The following is an 18,522-nucleotide window of genomic DNA, read 5'->3' on the forward strand; positions in this document are numbered from 1 at the left end:
CCCCTGACTTTAAACAATCCAGTTCTCTGATTGGTCCTCTGGTCAGGTGTTTGGTTACCCTTTCCAGGTAAAAGAAACTTAACCCTTACCTTACCTATCTATTTATGACAGTAGTAAGTGCAAGGAAGGAGTTGATGAAAATTCCTAGATCCTATGCCTGAGAGACAAGAAGGTTGGTGGTGTCAACAGTCACTGGGGGAAGTAGATACAGTTTTGGAGTCCATTTTTGGACACATTAGGTTGTTGGTGAGACATCTGTGTCAGATGTGGAATTTGGTGGAAGGACAAGAAGTCTGGAATGGAAAGGTAGATTTACAAGTAATCGTCATCCATAGCACATGAAGTAGTGTGAACAGATCACCCAGAGAAACAGAGGGGGTGGGCGGGGCTGAGGATGGAGCCCTGTAGGACTCCCATGGAGACTGGGAGATGGGGAAGAGATGAACCTGCCAGAAAAGATGCTGAAGGAATGATCAGACAGAACCAGGCAAAAGCCAAGGGAGGCAAAAGTTTGAGGAGGATGAGACTGACCATGTCAAGCAGCAGGGGGGTCTAGAGGATGAGAATGGAATACTGGCTCAGTGATTTAGCCAGGGAGAGATCATTCAGACTTAGTGAGAGCAGTTTTGGTTAAATGCCAAGCGCAGAAGCCACACTGGAGGAGGATCTGTGATGTAGCTTCAGGAGAGCAACTTGAGGTAATGGTTGTAGATAGCACATTCAGTGAGTTCAAAAGTGAAGGGAAGAAGTTGGATGGTTGGTGCAGACAGATGGGGTAAAGAGTTCATTTTGCTTTTAAGGATGGTTAAATCCAGCACATGCTTGTATTTAGAGGCGAATAGGTTTGAGTGTGAGGTTGAGGAGGGAGTGGAGTCAGGGAGACAAGTGAAGAGATGTGGTAGAGAGCCCGTGAGAACTGTGTTGGTTATGGAAGGGGAAAGGGAGGAAGATGTGAGGGTTTTTCTGTCCCCCTCTCTATGGCAACTACATGTTCAGGGTTGTAGTTCTGTCAGTATAACTCATACAATGTATCTCTCTCTTTCTCTCCTCAGGATCCAAACACGACATCCTCAAGCCAGTCAAGGTATAGTTCCCTGTTTATATATTGAAATAAAGAGGTCTGAGGCCTGGGGCACTCTGTAGCATTACATATTAATTCTGTGCCTTGTCAATGTACAGAGCAGAAATCCCAGAACCTTAATGCAGAGCTCTTGGGTGCAGCCAGTCCAAGATAAGTAGCCAAATTGCAGCCCAACGAGTTCTATGTGAGTCCACAGTTCCTCTCTTTAATAGGCAGGAGCCACCCATGGAGACAAGTCCCAGCATGCAAAGCTCCCTCCTGTTCAGAACAGCTAGACCTCCCAGCGATCTGGGATTTTGTCTTTGGTTCACACTTTCATTTGAAATATTACTATGGCTGCAAACTGCTCCACTGTAATGGCAATTTAGGTGAATGTCACAGATTCCTGGCACACTGAATCCATTCTGTGGATTGGCAAATTTGTGGGAGCTGCTGTTTTACTGTAGAGTGGCCAGTCTAGTTTAGCTGAAGTCCCAGGTAAGGTTGCCAGGTGTCCAGTTTTTGACTGGAACGCCCAGTCAAAAAGGGACCCTGGCAGCTCCAGTCAATGCTGCTGATTGGGCAGCTAAAGGCTGGTTGGTGGCGCAATGGGGATTAAGCAGGCTCCCGGAAGCTGCCGGCATATCTGGCTCCTAGGCGCAAGGGCAGCCACGGGGGCTCTGCATGCTCTGCACCCTGCCTCTGCCCTGAGCACCAGCTCCAGAGCTCCCATTGGAGCCCGACATGCCGGCAGCTTCTGGGAGCCATGGGGAACCCTCATCCCCAACCCCCTGCCCAGCCCGGAGCCCCCACCCTGCACCCTGAACCCCTTGTTTGTGGCCCCAGCCGAAGCCCTTACCTCTTCCCACACCCCAGTGCCCTGTCCCAGCCCAGTGAAAGTGAGGGAGGGAGGGGGAATGAAGTGAGCAGGGATGGGGCCTTGGGGCAGAGAGCAGGGCAAGGGTGTTCAGTTTTGTGCAATTAGAAAGTTGGCAACCCTAGTCCCAGAAGTATGTAGAGTCAGAACAGGTTTCTGGATTTCCATGACTGATGTAGAAGGCCCTCTTCTGTAAGGAAGCCAGTCAGCTTGGCTGGAGGTGAGTTCCTCTCAGTGTCTAAATATGTGGTCTCTCAGAGAATTTCCCAGATCAAACCAGTCCAGATTTGAGCATGTTGGACATTAGGAATAAATTATTAATTTGCTGCTCTCTTATGTTTTGTGTTGTGTGTTGATTTTTTCCCCTCTTCTGTAGTTTCTGGTCAACATGGCTAATCTCCATCTTTGGCGCACTGGTCATAGGCTTAATGTACCGATATTATATGTTGGATGGGAAATCTTGATCTAACCTCGCTGGAACCTTGAGAAGCATGAGACCACACGCATCCAAGCAAGAGCTCTGGGGTTTTGGTTTTCTTAAACCTTGTGTATTTTGTTCTTAGCTTTGAGTCTGTCTAGCAATGGTGGTGTCTGCAGAGTCAAGCTACTGTTAGAGAGTGTCTGTCCAGACTCTGGGATCCGCTGCCCTGTCTCACATTCTCTTCAGAGTCTTGGTATGTGTGTTGGGGCAGGGGGTGAGTTGCAGTGTCTTACCATTCCATTATATATCTAGTCTGGCTCACTGTAATAATCAATCATGGGTAACATTTCTTTTAACACCTTTTTGTTAATCCCAACAATGTGGAACAGCTGCTAGCATGTGAGCCTGTGAAATGCCCCATCTTTCATGTGAGCATTGTCAAAGAAACTGCAAGCTGTCTACAACCCCATCCAGCAGAAGTGTTCTGAGACTGAGCAGAACAGCTTTCCCAGTGCACCCAGACAACACTAACAGGAGCAGCAGGAAATTGCTAGCTCTTGTTGTCTCTTCATATATGTGGCTGTTTTTAAATGGTTAAGCAAATATATATATTAAAAATGATCCATTTCACTTTGTAATATTTATGTCTGTCCTGTAAAACGAGAGCTCACAGCTGTTGTACTTGGGACCCCAGCTCCATAGGAACTGATAGCTGACTTCTTGGAACAGGTCTCTTCTCTCTCTCCCGGAGCTCTTCATCTTGACACATGTACTAGGGTTAACATCTTGACACACGTACTAGGGTTAAAACACATTCCTATTGAAAACATGAGGGTGGGCTGGACAAAAACTATCCCTTCCCTCGTACAGCCTGGGTTCCTGGGGAGGGCTAGCAGGAAGAGTAGCAGTTAGAACTCCCTGCTTGGGATTGGCGTATGATGTTCTGGTTTTCTCTTGGGACTAGAGTGTGGATGTTCCTGTTTTCCTGTGTCTATTCCAGAAGCTATCCTCTGCCGCCAGCCCCAGACAGGGAAGAGAGGCAGGACAAAGCATGCTTTATGCATCATACGGCATTTATCTCTCCTGTCTCTTCCAGTAGTGTAGTCCTGTGTGGTAACTGCAGTGAGAAATACAATACAACACCAGGTAGAAAAAGGGAATTAGTGTTCTGGTTCCTACTATCCCTCTGTGATTCTATTGTTTCTAACTTGCTCTGAGACTCTTTCCCAGTTGGGGGGATATTGGCAATGAGGAGAGGACCATAGCAGAGCTTGTCATTGGATAGTAGATAAGGAATGTCCCCCTTCCTTTATTGCTTCTTTTTACTGCATGCTTCTGTCCTGTATATGAGAACACCATCTGGAAGGGTTTTTAAAATTTTTTAGCTGCTTGTTATTCCCCACTTCCATGCAGCCAGTGTGCTCCCCAAAGTTGCTGTTGAGTCTTTGAAAAAACGAGCCTGCAATTCCCAGAATTCAGTGTAAAAAGTCATGAAGTCTCTCTTGGTAGGAAAGAATGACTATTCAAATGGCCTTAACTTCCCTCCAGCATGTGGGATCCTGTCACTACCACCATAATGTCACTCACGTGGCTTAGCACTAATTAGCAGGCTTTTGGGGCTGCTGCCTCTGAGTCATCTTCTATATCAGGATTCCATAGAACAGAAGTGTTAAAAGGCCGTTCTCTTTGGTGCAGGACTCCCCTCCTCTGCTGTGGATTATGTTCTGTCCTCTGTTGTGAACTGCGGGAGGTAGAAAGCTGCCATCCATAGTGAGGGGAACCCTTGGGTTACGGTGTGGTGCTGAGAATTGCTAAAACAGTTTTTAGCCGTTCCATCCATTACAAGCTGTCCTTGGTCTGCTGCTACAGGGGAAGGGACTGAACCCAAGGTTAACTTTAACAGTTCATCAGCCTGGGGGGGTGGGGGGTGTTGGGTCCAGCTGTATGAGGGGTATACATCTGAGCCATGCAAAATCCATTGGGAAAGATCTTGCAAATATCCATGATTTTTATAAAATATTTTAAAAGGCTATATGGGGTGACCTGGCTAATTACAGACCTGTAAGCCTGACATCAATCCTAGGCAAAATAATGGAACATCTGATACAGAACTTCATTAATAAAGAATTTAATCCATTGTGAGTTAAGCATATGTACAATCTAGTTTGCCCTTATGAGAGAACTAAATATCCACCATATAGAAATCTCCCTGCCCCCTCACTCAGCGCTACGTTTATTGTCTTAGGCAGCTAGAGCCATGTTTTATTATCTGTGGAATCCATCACGTTTCAGCCAGCGGTGTCCACTATGGTCTGTGGGGCATTGACTTGTCTATTTCCACTGATGATAGACTGTGGTACAGTCCACAGTTTGGAATCCAAGTCAGCAAATATCTGGAGTGCAGACTGTTGGGGAAGCATAGTGCTCTGTAAGAGAGCTGTGAGTCTGGCCATCAGCCCTCTAGTTCTTCCAAACAAAGGGGATACTTTTGTGAGTGACTTTGCTCATTAACAGCAGTAGGGGCTTATTTTCAAGTCTGTGTTGCTACTTTACAGGGTTTAGTTTTAAATAAGGAGGAAGGCCTAGTTAGCATCTAATAATATCTGCCTCCCTCTAGCAGGATCATATTATGTCTGTATTCAAAAGGAGAGCTGTAACAGTTTGGTCTAATTGAGTGCATTCACGGTGTTTGACAGACACTTGCACTGATTCCTGGAGCAGTAATATGCCGCTGGTACTGTAAGATGGCAATACCTAGTTGCTTCTGATTCCTAGCGTAAGGATGGCAGGTTCAGTTATCTTCTGCTGCTGGAGACCTGGCCACAAACACAATTGGAAATTTGTTGACTCTGTTGAAGGACCAAAAATTCATCAGATGAACAGTCATGATAGGCAGGTTGGACTGTCTAGGACTGAAATAGGATGGTGCTACTTGTTGTATAGAAGCACACTGGCAGATAGGAGTATACATGACTGACAATGCAATCAGTCCATAACTTTCACAAGCTTGTGCACTTACTTTTTTTTTTTTTTTTAAAGGATTGGGTTCATCCAGTTTTCTTCATTCCTTTTTCTTTACAAGTCACGTGGATAGTGGTTAAAACTTAGGTTTAAAGCTAACTAAAACCAGCTTTAAAACTTGAATGAACACAGAAACATTAATAATAGCTTGTTTACCTATTTCATTTCAGAATGTTTTAAAAACAAAAATATTTTTCTTTTTACCAAGTTTCTCACAAAGCAAGTTTGTTACCAGACCTGCTACAGGATAAAGGTATTGTCTCAACTTTCATCCATGCCAATAAAGATACTTCAGTGAAAATAAAGCTGTGTGTGTAGGATCTGTTCCCTTCAGGTGTTCTGGAAAAGGATTCTTCTAAACTACTGTACACATGACCAGAGGCAGCTTTAAAATTATTAATATAACTAAATTAAAACTGGCCTCCAGAGTGCCAGAGTATTTGGACTGCTACGGGTTTCTGACTCTTCAAGAATCTAAATTCCTTGACATGTGAAAGCAAGTGTAACATTGGCTTTGTGGATGCTATGAAGACCAAGGAGCCAGATTTGAGTCTGTTTTCATTTCTGTTGAAATTAGCTGATAAAGGAAACAAATTGCAAGGGAACAAGGTACAGGTCTGTCTGTAAAGCCAAGGTTCAAATCTGGTTGTCTTGGAAACTGATCCAAGTAAATTGCTGATTGTGATGGGAAGAATTTAGAAAGCTGCCTGGTTCTGAAATTGTAACGATTTGTACAATGCAAATTTGTATCTGGATATTGTCTGTCCAGTGAAACACTGGATTATAGACTTTTTTAAAATAAGCATCTGTACAGCTAATGAGTGCATAGTTCTGTATTGAACTGATCTCTTTCAATTGTTATACTAAAACTGGAAAATTTTGCTGCAGATTGAGTCTCTTTGCTTATTTTTGTGTGTCCCAAAAGCAAGCAGATCAGTCTCACATTTTACATTTTCCAGACTCAAGGTCTCACATTAGCTACATCTTTTCAGATAAAGGACTATACTACAGCAGTAGCATTTGTGGTTTCCCATCGATGCAAAGAGAAAAACTTCTAGATTGCACCAGTTCAACTGAAAGCCTAAGCCAAAGATTTTGTTCAGGGTATTGCAACCATATAATAAGTGTTTCTTGCAAAACACTTAGAAAAGCTGTAGACAAAACATGGTGCAGGCAGAGTTCAGTGTTTTCTTGCATAATATAATTAATGCCACAATAACCTACATTAAAAAAGTTATTAAACATTGTAATAAAGTAATGTATCCATGCACTAAAGGAGTTTGGGAGGTGCAGAGATACTACGACAGTGGGTTAACTCAGTCTCCTAGACAAAGAATTCTTGCTGAAAATGGTGCCCGGTTTCTTTGGAACCATGATCTTTCTCTGTTGCAACTGCCTAATTTGTAATTCGATCTAAATGATTGTCTGAGATAGTTATGCTGTTAACCACCATCTTACCTTCCCACTTCTCAGGCCTGGTCTACACTACGCGTTTAAACCAATTTTAGCAGCGTTAACCTGATTTAACGCTGCACCAGTCCACACAATGAGGCCCTTTATATTGATATAAAGGGCTCTTTAAACCGGTTTCTGTACTCCTCCCCGACGAGAGGAGTAGCGCTGAAATCGGTATTGCCATATCAGATTAGGGTTAGTGTGGCTGCAAATTGACGGTATTGGCCTCCGAGCGGTATCCCACAGTGCACCATTGTGGACTGTCAATGAGACAGCAATCTGGACTCGGATGGCAGTGGCAGGTAGACAGGAAAAGCCCGCGAACTATTTGAATTTCATTTCCGTTTGTCCAGGATGAAGTTCTGATCAAGCACGGGTGGCGACTGCAGTCCTCAAATCCCAAAAGAGCTCCAGCATGCGTACGGGAGAACTGGATCTGATCGTGTATGGGGAGACAAATTCTTTTATCAAGTCCTTAACAAGAAGACGAAATGACAAGCATTTGAAAAAAATCTCCAGGCATTGGTACAGAGTCTACAGCACAGTGTTGGCGTGACAAGCGTACGAAAGCCAAGATCAAACGGAACGCTCATGGAGGGAGGGAGAGAGGGGTGCTGAGGCATTCCAGTTATCCGACAGTCCCCAGCAGTCTCCGAAAAAGTACTGTGCAGTCTTGGCTAGCTCCAATGCCTGTATGGGTCAAACACATTGTTTCGGGGGGTAGTTCAGGGCATTAGCTCGTCAATTATCCCCCTCCCTCCCCCTGTTAAAGAAAAAGGGGAAAAATCGTTTGACTTTTCAATGTCCACTGGTATGTCTTACTGTATGCTGGCTGGGTAGACACGGTTGCCAGGGCAATGACCAGCTGCATTCCTCTTTTCTTTCCTTCCCGGCTGGCAGATGTACAGTCCGTAGACGGGTAAGCATCCCTTTTCATTCAGCCTAGCGAGTGCTCTGGCTTGGCCTCAGGTGAGGTCGTCGGCCGGGGCGCCCGGAAAAAAAATTAGGGGGGGGAAATTTTGGGAAAACTCCGGTTCAATTCCCAGTAGTGGTACAGAACGGCTGGTAACCGTCTCATCATAGCAACTGGGGGCTGAGCTCCATCAGCCCCGCCCCCCCTTCATGTCTAAAGAAAAGATTTCTGTACTGCCTGGAACTTCATAGCAAGCCTGGAGGCTGCCTCGCCCTCATTTTATCTCACTAACCAGTCAGTGTTTTTATTCCTGCATTCATTATTATTCATCACAACAAATGGGGGAGCTTGCAATGGTAGCCCAGGAGGCTTGGGGAAGCAGGAAGCAACGGGTGGGGTTGTTGCAGCGGCACCCCTAGAATGGCATGTAGCTCATCATTCTGCGGGATCTGGACACGAAGCGCTCTGTTGGTCTTGGTTCTCTGTACACTGTTCTCTAGGTACACTTTGCCCACATTCTAGGAGGACTGACTTCTATTTTATATACCATGAAAGGAGGGATTGACTCGGAGTCATTCCCATTTTGTTCTTTGCACCCGCGGCGACCTCAGCCATGGCCACCCCATGACAGCAGGCAGACATACAGAACAACTTGATATCCATTCATCTCATCGCCCAATTTACAATGGTGCAGCAAGACGGTACAGAAGCAACTGAAACCATCTCTGCTATCTTGCAAAGCAAAGATGAATGCTGCTGTGTTAGCGCTGCAGTACTGTGTCTGTTAGCAACATCCAGTAGCATATAGGTGACAGAAAAAAAACTGAACGGGCTCCATGGTTGCTGTTGCCATATGGCGTCTGCCAGGCAATCAGAGAAAAAGGGCTCGAAATGATTGTTCTGCCTTGTCTCCTTGCTTTCACGAGAAGGAATGAGTTGATGACATTTTACCAGAATCACCCGCGGACACTGTTTTTGCACCATCGTGCATTGGGATCTCAACCCCAGAATTCCAAATGGTGAGGAGACTGTGGGAACTATGGGATAGCTACGGGATAGCTACCCACAGTGCAACACTCCAGAAATCGATGCTAGCCTCGGTACATGGACGCACACTACCAAATTAATGTGCTTAGTATGGCCGCGTGCACTCGACTTTATACAATCTGTTTTACAAAACCGGTTTATGTAAAATCGGAATAATCCCGTAGTGTAGACGTACCCTGAGATAACACACATGAACAATCTTACTGTAAAACCCTAGTGGAGAGAAGACACCATAGTTTTTCCTGTGAGGGAGCCAGGCAAAGTCTACCACAGGCATGGGTATAGTGTTGACTTTTTGTAGCTACCTTACACTAAAACAATAGTGCCTGTCTCCACTAGGATTTTACACTGGCATAGTTAGCATTTGTTAATTATCCCATGATTTTTTGGAAGTGAAGAAAAACTAAAGATAGATGGGGGAGAGGGAGCTATGAAACATATGCAGTTTTACAGAGGTAAGTACACTTGTACTATTTTTGGTAATTACATATATGAATAACACATGCTTTCTCCAACTGCTAACTAGTCCAGCTCTTAAAATTGAGCTGATTTTGTGTAGTTTGTTGTGGTAGTTGCAGTAAATGTGCATTGCGGTTGCTCCCGAAGGCCCCATTGCGCTAGGTACAGACACACAAAAGAGAACCCCTATTATGAAGGGTTTAAGGAGGAGTTGGAAGTAGCCTCACAGCTCAGTTCAGGGAGAGAGCATCCCAAGAATAAGCACAGCTGGGAAGAAGGTGAAAAGACTTAGGAAAGAGCTGACAAGCAGAGGGCTGTGCTGATGCTAGCTGAGTAAAGGGGACAGGGGAAAAACTGTAAGACAAAAGTGACCAACCCACAGAAGTGGACCTTTCTAGTCTGCCCTAAATGCTGGACAAAATGTATTCAGTGAAATAGGCAAGCTCTAAAGACATGATACAGAGGCAGCATTGTTGATTAACTCAATCTAATATACAAGATAAAGCCGAGGCAGATTTTCTGTAACAGACAAATATGAACTGAACTCTTTCTACCCAAATACAAGGAATAAGGGAAGCAAGCAGATCAAACTAGAAGTGTGACTGAGAGATGGGGATCCTGACCTAGTGAACCTAACAGAATCATTCCACCATATTTCTCATACCGATGCTGCAGAAGGCTACAGCCTCACAACTGGAATAAATAAGCTGTATATGAAAATGATTAGTTTGTGCAGTGAGTGGAAAAAAATGAAAAGTGCTATTAAAATGCAAAGAGGATACAGCAAAGGAACTATTAACTAACACAACAAAACCACCAAACTACTAACTGAAGACTGAGTATGTTTGTGAGACTCTTGGTTTAAGAAGAGAAGATAAGAAAAATAGGAGGAAAATATTAAAGGGGACATCTGCATGAAAGAAAATGGGGGGAAAAAAAAATCCACCTGGCCATAACTTGAACTGAAGTCAGAAGTTCCTGTACTTGCAGGGGAATTTAAGACAGCTGTTGGGGATAACATGCAGACAAATATGTATTGTAAAAGAGGTTCCTGAGTTATAAGAAGATAACTGTGTGATCCAGAAAGCAGAGAATCCAGTCAGAATAGAGGGCATCCTAGATCTGCTTTTTACTGGAAGAAAAAGTTATAACCATTCCCCTTATTCTTAATAAGTTATTTCCTTGGTAGACAGTATCTTGCTGTGAGTTTGAGTTCACTCGGACTGTGATCCAAAACCCACTAAAGTAAATGGCAGTCTTTGAATGGACTTAAATAGGTTATGAATCAGGACCCCAAAGCCTGAAACTAAGTGTTGACATTTGCTATAAGAGCCTCTTACCCCTACAGCAACTGAAGTACAGTGAAGTTATTACTTGCCTAAGAGCACGCAGCAAGTCAGTCCAGCACTGATAAAAACAGAACCCAGAAGAATTCGATCTTACCACTCAAACTACATTCTGCAGACCAGTCAGTCAGCTACACCAGTGGCTCTCAACCTTTCCAGACTACTGCACCCCTTTCAGCAGTCTGATTTGTCTCGTGTATCCCAAGTTTCACCTCACTTAAAAGCTATTTGCTTTCAAAATCAGACAAAAACACAAAAGTCTGACAGCGACTAGTACTGAAAAATCGCTGACTTTCTCATTTTACCATATAATTATAAAATAAATCAATTGGAATATAAACAAGTCATTGTCATTTTAGTTTGTACTGACTTTGCTAGTGCTTTTTATGTAACCTGTTATATAACTAGTCAAGTATCTAGATGAGTTGATGTGCCCCTGGAAGACCTCTGTGTACCCCTGGTTGTGGTCCACTGAGTTACGCTGTATTGGTCAACTAGAAGAATGCTAGGATACATTTTGTCTTTGTTTTTCACCATAAGAGGTGCACAATACATGACAGCCAAGGCTATCTGTAGTACTAAGTGCATTACGAATGCTCCATCTATCTAAACTGCCCCTGCATTGTCCTCTTATGAATCATCTAATCTAAATCCCAACTGTATTCCCTGCTGCTCAGGAAATACTCACATTAATTCTATATTCATTTTTCTTCTCTGAATGCTGTTTTTATGTTAAATGCTAAATAGTGCCCTGCAGCAAGTGCTAACTGGAAGAGCAAATAATTTGAAAACAAAGTTTTAAGTTGCTAAGCAATCTCTTTCTTTCCAGCTCAACATACTGCAGCATCAAGTCATTCTGGCCAGAATCTCTAATGCCATTATTTTGACCCAATCCTGGCTATGTTGCATTTTTCACATATGCAGCCTGTGCCTATCCTGCTTTCCATATCGCTTGGAGGCAGCATCTTCCCTTCTATTGATTCAAAATATGTCTAGCATTAATACCTGCTTGCAGCAATTTCCTAACTGCACTCCAGGAAGCTTTTGCTGCTGGTCTGGGGACATCTAGTCGGTCACATGGTATTGACTCGCCCGGTTTCCAGCTGAAATAGAATAGGTGTAAGGGGAAGAGAAAGCAAAAGCACAGTGTGGTTCATTTTATCCAAAGAGGACAAAATCCTTATGGCATTAAAGTCAACTTAAAATACTCCTGAAACTGCCACAAGGATGTTACTCATTTGTGAATGGGAGCTGCTTTCCATGAGACACTCTTTATTAAGATGTAGTTCACACTACGGTGACAGTGTCTTATTAAACAACCTCGAGCTAGAGCACCACAGACGGTTTTTGTTAGATATCTGGCTAAGCAGTATTAAACTGGTCAGTGCTTGTCTAGAAGATCATCAAGGAAACTCCACGTGGTGCAGTAAGTAGCCTTGGTGACTCCAATAGGGGAGGAAAGTTCTTTCTGTTATGATGCAGGAACGTTCTTCTAGATGAGACTTAAAACTGAGGTCCAGCCCCCACTCCCTGTGACCTTCAGAGATCCCACAGCAATTTTTTGCAAGAGTGGGACTGTTGATCTTAAAGCCAAATCCACTCCCTCCAGCTACATAGGTGTTTCTCCTACCAAAGTAAATGGGAGCTACATCCATGTAATTCAGGTTAGAGAACAAGAACTGGGGCCTTCAATGTCCAAGCCAAATTTCAACTTTGTTAATGATATTTCCTCTCTGCTGTGGCTGGACGTGATATTCTTCATTTCCCACAACTAAATGGTTCTAATGGCTGCTGTATTCCAGATGGGAAGTGGCTGCATTTCAAGTGGTGGGGAAGTTGCAGTGGTGCATACACTGTATTCTAAGCCTATAATTTTGTAAAGCATTTGGAGAGATACAAAAGATCCTATATAAATCAATAAATTAAATCCAACGTTCTTTACATGGTGTGCCAATGAATATTAACAGCAGAATATTTTACTCTAGTTCTCTTAGCAGGGGGTGCTCTAGGGAATAGTGCAAAAGTGTTGGGAGTGTATGACCACCGACCGTGAATTAAGTTTATAATTCCTAGACCTGGCTATATCAGCAGGCGCTGTTGCAGTGTTCTGGCGCACAGCTAGTCCAGTAGCAGTGGGGAAGATCAGTGCTTATCAGCTCCCAATAACAGCTGCAATAAGCAGAGCAGCAATAAATACCTCTACCCTGGTAGAACAAACAGCCTCTCTCCCAGTGCAGCTTCTGCTGATGAAGATAGTGGGCTTTTTTCTCCAGCTGACAGATGGTGATACTGAGGCTTTCCTGGCACCAACAGTGTTTTGTAAGGAGTTAATTTTTAGAGAGGATAAGAGGCAGAAGGGCCAAAATGTTTAACTTGGAACAGCTACAGCTCTGACTTGCCAGTCGGGTTCATACAGCTGAACACAGGAAATCTCTTGAATCAGCCACTGGTACTAGCTGTTATCCCTAGTGTGAAGAGTGGAACTTCACAGGGACTGTTCAGCTGTGACCATTAGGACTACATACTGGGCTGACTCATGGAAAAGAAGATTGTGGCAAACAGTTAAAGATTCTACCCAGGAACAGTCTCAATAGCATTTAGGCTGTGACAACCCCAAAGGAATTTCCCTGCTGAGCTTGTTCTGCAGTGAATTGATAACTCTGGCTGAATTGTGAACTCTGGCATGCTGGAGCCAAACTGCCACCAAGCAGAGTGGAAACCTGGAGAGTCTCACAGCTCCCTATGGCAGAACCTGGCTGACTCACTGGAAGTGATGCGTTCACTCTTGGGTGACGAGAGGGTCCTTTGTGCAGCTCCACGGCCTGTTTATCCATGGAGTTTTATCTCCAGAGGAACCCACTCACCTGCCATTCCTGTTGGAGGTAAGTGACCAGGACAGCTAATGTCTACATACCTGATCAGAGAGCTGGTAGGAGCCAAACACTACAATAAAAGTTTTCAATACGTGAAAAATCATTCAAAAGCTTATTTCAGGAGGTTATTATTTAACGGCTAGGAGGCTGTATAGTTGTAATGGCTTTATCCCACCCACGAGAGCTATGTATGTTTGTACATGAAGGGCTGGGGAGGCACCAGAGGCTGAGCTCCACTTTTGTGTAGCTGTTTTAGAGTTCTATAAGAATGTGTATGCTAAACATCTGTATTGCTGCTAACGCTGCAAAAAGGAAACTAAAAAGCCCTCAAAATGTTCTAAGATTAACATCCGAGTCTCTCTTCAAGTTGGCAAATATTGTTAATAGCTGGATCCAATTTATAAAGAGTTTGAGGACATGATTGAGAAGAAAACAGTTATTTTATTTTGGAACGATTAAAAAAAAATTGACCTCTTCATCACAAGACAATCAGCATTGTATTATACAGACAGGGGAAGCATCTTGCAAATAATTTTCACTGACTCTGGATTTCCTTTGATTAATGAGGGGGCCCTGAAATACTGTTCTAAGATTTGACACAACTGCTCTTTTCCAGGTGATTTTTAAAAAAATAATTATTTCCTCCTTTATAAAAGGAACCCAGCAATTAACAATAGTCAACAATTTTTCCTGGAAGTCTGAATCTACAGAAGAATGTGTTTGATCAGAAACGTTTACATTAATTTAATAAAATGTGCTAAGATTATTTTCTCAAAGTACTTCATAGCCTCGGAAGGTAACATTTCTTATTTCCTCATTTTAAGTATAGTGAAATATGTCTTAAGTGACTTCAGGTATTTGGCAAAAAGTTGCTTGCTTCATGGAGGCAGCTTAGTAAGAGGGGGCAGAGGTATACTCAGTATATTTGTGGATATTTTGGCATAGTCTTTTAAGATAGGGAGATGCCTAATAAGGGTAGACTCCTGTGCAGGTTCCACTGTACTATGTCAAAAGTTAATGTCCCCTCATTTCTAATACAGACAGATTTGGGATTTTAATTTGATTATCTTGCTTATAAAGCTAAACCTCTAATACCCCATAATGCAAATATGTACATTAGCCTCACTTAGGTTAGTGCATCTTGAGAAAATCAAACTATGTATTATTTAAGGACACAGTTAAAAAAAATGTTGGAGCTGTACATTCAACAAGGAAAAAAACACCATGGCCAAATTTTTCAAACTTAGGTTCCTAAAATTAGGCAGTTGAGTCCATCTTTAGCTACCTCAGCAGAAGTGACCACACCCATAACTTCCTCTGAAACTTATGGAAGCTGCATGAAAATAAAATGGCTTGATTTAGGTGCTAACTTTAAGCACCTCCCTTTCAAAATTCAGGTTTTTATCTGTAAGGGTCATTTGTATATTCGCACAAGAGGTTTTGATGAGACTGGAATAAACTAAAGCGATGATAGGAAACATTAATTGTGACAGATAGTTGTATATAAAGTATAGCTTTAAGAACTCCCAATACTCAATTTTACAACAGCAAAATATACCGACAACAGCTAAAAAGCAAACATTCAAAGAGGAACAAATTAACAGCTCAGCCAGCTAGTGAATCAGCTGTAACAGTGCTCCTTCTCAGCTTTCTCCAAAAACTCTCTAAAATAAAGGTGGTGTACCTACGCCCTCTTTTGCGTATGTGTTTTATTTTTAAATAATGGTGAAATTTGGGCCCTTCTCTATTGAGTGAGGTTCCTCTACAGCTGCATGAGAAAAGAGGTGGTGGGGGTCTGTCAAATATACTTCGGTATACTTACAGATTTCAAAACAACACTGCCCTCCTGTGAAGGAGGGACCAACTGAACATAGTTGAGCAATATCCATCCTGGAGGCAGTAGGGAACACCTATTAAGGCCTGTAGCGAGGCGGTGGGATACCCCACAGTCCCGCTGAGGGACAAACCTCCCCTACCACCACCGTGGGCAGAGCCGCTGGGTCCTGTGCCTGCCCCTCAGAGGTCACGGCGCAGACCCAGAAGTATAAAAGCTCGCCTGCAGAGCTCAGTCGAGGCCCAGCCACCGCAGGGGCCAGACATCTGCGACTCCTGCCAGCCAGAGCTCACGCCCAGCCAGCCGAGCCTGCCCTGCGCTCGCTACCCCGAGGAGGACGGGCCAGGACCACCCTGCTCCAGCTACCCCGAGGAAGGACTGAGCCGGCCTCTTGCCAGCTACCCTGAGGAGCCACTGAGCCTACCATCAGCTACTTGCCCAGAGGTGTTGGAGACACCGGTGACGCTACGACGACTCAGGTACCCCACGAGGGGGAGAGTGGAAGTAGCCCGGGGGCAGCCGACCCCAGTCTGGCTGGAGCACTGCCAGAGCCAGTGTCAGTGTGTTGTGGCCAGGATCCCCACTGACAGCAGCGAGTCTCTGCCGCTGCTCGGGCCCCGGGCTGGGACGCAGTGGAGTGGGAGGGCCTGGGCCCCCCGTGCCACCCACTCCGGGGTAGCAGACTCCCCCTTCCCTTGGCTTGAGGAGACCGAAGCCTAAGACTGTTACTGCTCAGCCCTGCCTGAAGTCTGAGCATTCGGACTCCGTGTTCGCTGTTCCGCCCTGACCTAGGGCCTGGGCCGGTTTCGGACTATTGACTCAGCCCCGCCCTGGGGTCTAAACCCCACTAACCGAGTGTGCGCTATTCCCCACGACAGCAGAGCCACCAGCCGGCGAACTAGAGCGAGGCGGTGGGATATTCCACAGCCCTTCTGAGGGACAAACCGTGGCTGAGCCGCACCACAAGCCCCTAAGGCTAATATGAGGAATAATGCTAAGGGGCTCTGGAGGAAACATTGGCCAGTCCTCAGTTTAGAGAAAGGGAGGGTCTTTTTGGACCAGCTCTCTACACAGTCCCAGTTATGGGATGTACACACATTACCACTGAGCTTTGGTTGGTTTCTGGAAAGCATAGTCCACTGGAGCTGCATAATGCCCTTTAACCACAGAGCTGAGGTTATAAAAGGGTTGTGCTAGGGCCCTTTATATTCTAAGTGGTGTACCTACATATGTCCCTCCATGTTATTTAAAAAAAAAACAAAAACATTATTAGAGCCTTTCTGTGGGCCCTGCTCAATCACCATGACTATCACTTAGAAAACTACAACTCCCTGTAGCCAAGGGAGGTGGGAGTTGGCTCCCAGACCTACAAAATTACTATTATGCTTTCATCGTGTCCCAGATGTCAAATTGGTTCCAGTATGCTAACAATCTAGATAGGTAGAAATTGAATGGATATAAATGGATCCAATTCCCCCTGTGGATCTGCTCAGTTCCTCTTGTCCAATGGAGGAAAAATGAAGGTCCTACACAGTAGTGGTCACATGAAGGGTATGGGCATCCCAGTTAGGAGGTACCAAATTCATCCTTGCTGTCATGGAACAGGACCTATCTGAGGTAACCCAGACTTGCAAATTGAGGGGAGAGGGAAACTATAAAATAAAATAATAATAATTGGAGATATACCAATCTCCTAGAACTGGAAGGGACCTTGAAAGGTCATTGAGTCCAGCCCCCTGCCTTCACTAGCAGGACCAAGTACTGATTTTCACCCCAGATCCCTCAGTGGGCCCCTCAAGGATTGAGCTCACAACCCTGGGTTTAGCAGGCCAATGCTCAAACCATCATATGGATTTCCCAATTAGTCAGGGATGAGGGATTTGTCTCTTGTCTAATACTAAAGCAACAATATGATCTGCCTACCACTATTTACAGCTAAACACTTACTAATATATCAGTTTGGTCCAGATGCCCTAGGACTGGCTGAGGCCCAGGAGCTACTGGGAATCATAGACTCATAGACTTTAAGGTCATTTAGTCTGACCTCCTGCACATCACAGGCCACAGAATCTCACCACCCACTCCTATATCTGAGCCACTGAAGACCTCAAATCATAGCTTAAGAACTTCAAGATGCTGAGAATCTTCCAGCAAGTGACTTGTGCCCCACACTGCAGAGGAAGGTGAAAAACCCGCAGGGCCTCTGCCAATCTGCCCTGGAGGAAAATTCCTTCTTGGCCCCAAATATGGTGATCAGCTAAACTCTGAGCATGTGGGCAAGACTCACCAGCCAGAAACCCAGGAAAGAATCTTGGAAATGCTTCATAAAGTCCCCAGACCATGTCTACTCGGTATCCTTTATTAATTACGAGTAACTCTAGTGATCTGGAGTTCTTTGTGAAAATGTGGAGAGTTATCACAGCCCTTAAAACAAGCCCAATGGCAGGGCATGTTACAGATGTGTCTGTGGATCTTGGGCTATGCCAGATACAACAAAAAAATTCTATTCAAAATGTCTTGGATGCCACAGAGATTATGGAAAAAATGGGCCTTGTCCTCTAATGTTTGTCGGTGCTGCAATAAAGAAACAGGAACCTGGCTGCATATGTTATGGGACTGTCTAAGAATCAGGCAGTTAAGCAGAGAGATGGACATGAGAGTGAAAATAGTGCTTGGCTTCAGCAACCAAACCTCAGCTAAAAATAACACCCTGTAGGTTATGTACCTACTACCCTGGGTTTAACTCCTCCACAAGACTTTGGTACTTGAGGCCTGTAGTGATTACCAAGTGCATGATTTTACAAAACTGGAGGAGCAGTGTATTTGGACCTGTCTGAGTTAGCCGCAAGAGAAAGTATTGCTTATTGATGTAGACACAATTACATGAATTTTGAAATTTTCACATGAATTATATGAAGAAATTTGCACCCTGTCTCTTGATACATTTGGATAAAGAATGATGAAGCCTGATATTATTTGAGTTATTTACATTCCACTTGGCCTCTCTGCTTTTTCCTTCCCTCTTCTTGCCACCCACCTTCTCTTTCCTTTGTTTGCCTATTTGTGTTTTGTTTTTATTGTTATGGCTGTGTAACATTGTCCGGTCTTGCAGCTTTGACAAATTGTAAAGTTGCATAATTACACAATTTTCTTGGATATACAATGAAATGTGAACTATTTGGTAACATATACAAGCTATGAGTCATTTATCTATTT

The 18,522-nt window shown here is 44.1% G+C and overlaps 2 protein-coding genes across 4 annotated transcripts in view; both read left to right on the forward strand.

The window, feature by feature from the left end:
* Positions 1 to 4,505, forward strand: part of CYB5B (cytochrome b5 type B) — a 28,907-nt gene extending 24,402 nt beyond the window's left edge. Inside the window, exons 4-5 of one of the 2 annotated variants that reach the window (XM_032771389.2) lie at positions 1,053 to 1,084; positions 2,314 to 4,505. In XM_032771389.2, coding sequence (XP_032627280.1) covers positions 1,053 to 1,084; positions 2,314 to 2,401 — 120 coding nt within the window. In that variant the 3' untranslated portion in view covers positions 2,402 to 4,505. Of the gene's footprint in view, positions 1 to 1,052; positions 1,085 to 1,179; positions 1,314 to 2,313 lie in introns of those variants that run through there. The other variant, XM_032771391.2, reaches the window with a different exon arrangement.
* Positions 4,506 to 12,845: 8,340 nt separating this feature from the next.
* Positions 12,846 to 18,522, forward strand: part of NFAT5 (nuclear factor of activated T cells 5) — a 174,445-nt gene continuing 168,768 nt past the window's right edge. For both annotated transcript variants that reach the window (XM_075073802.1, XM_075073803.1), the window contains exon 1: positions 12,846 to 13,481. In XM_075073802.1, the coding sequence (XP_074929903.1) occupies positions 13,283 to 13,481 (199 nt within the window). In that variant the 5' untranslated portion in view covers positions 12,846 to 13,282. The remainder of the gene's footprint in view (positions 13,482 to 18,522) is intronic.

Source organism: Chelonoidis abingdonii, chromosome 19 (genome assembly GCF_003597395.2).
Source record: "Chelonoidis abingdonii isolate Lonesome George chromosome 19, CheloAbing_2.0, whole genome shotgun sequence".
NCBI lineage: Eukaryota > Metazoa > Chordata > Testudines > Testudinidae > Chelonoidis > Chelonoidis abingdonii.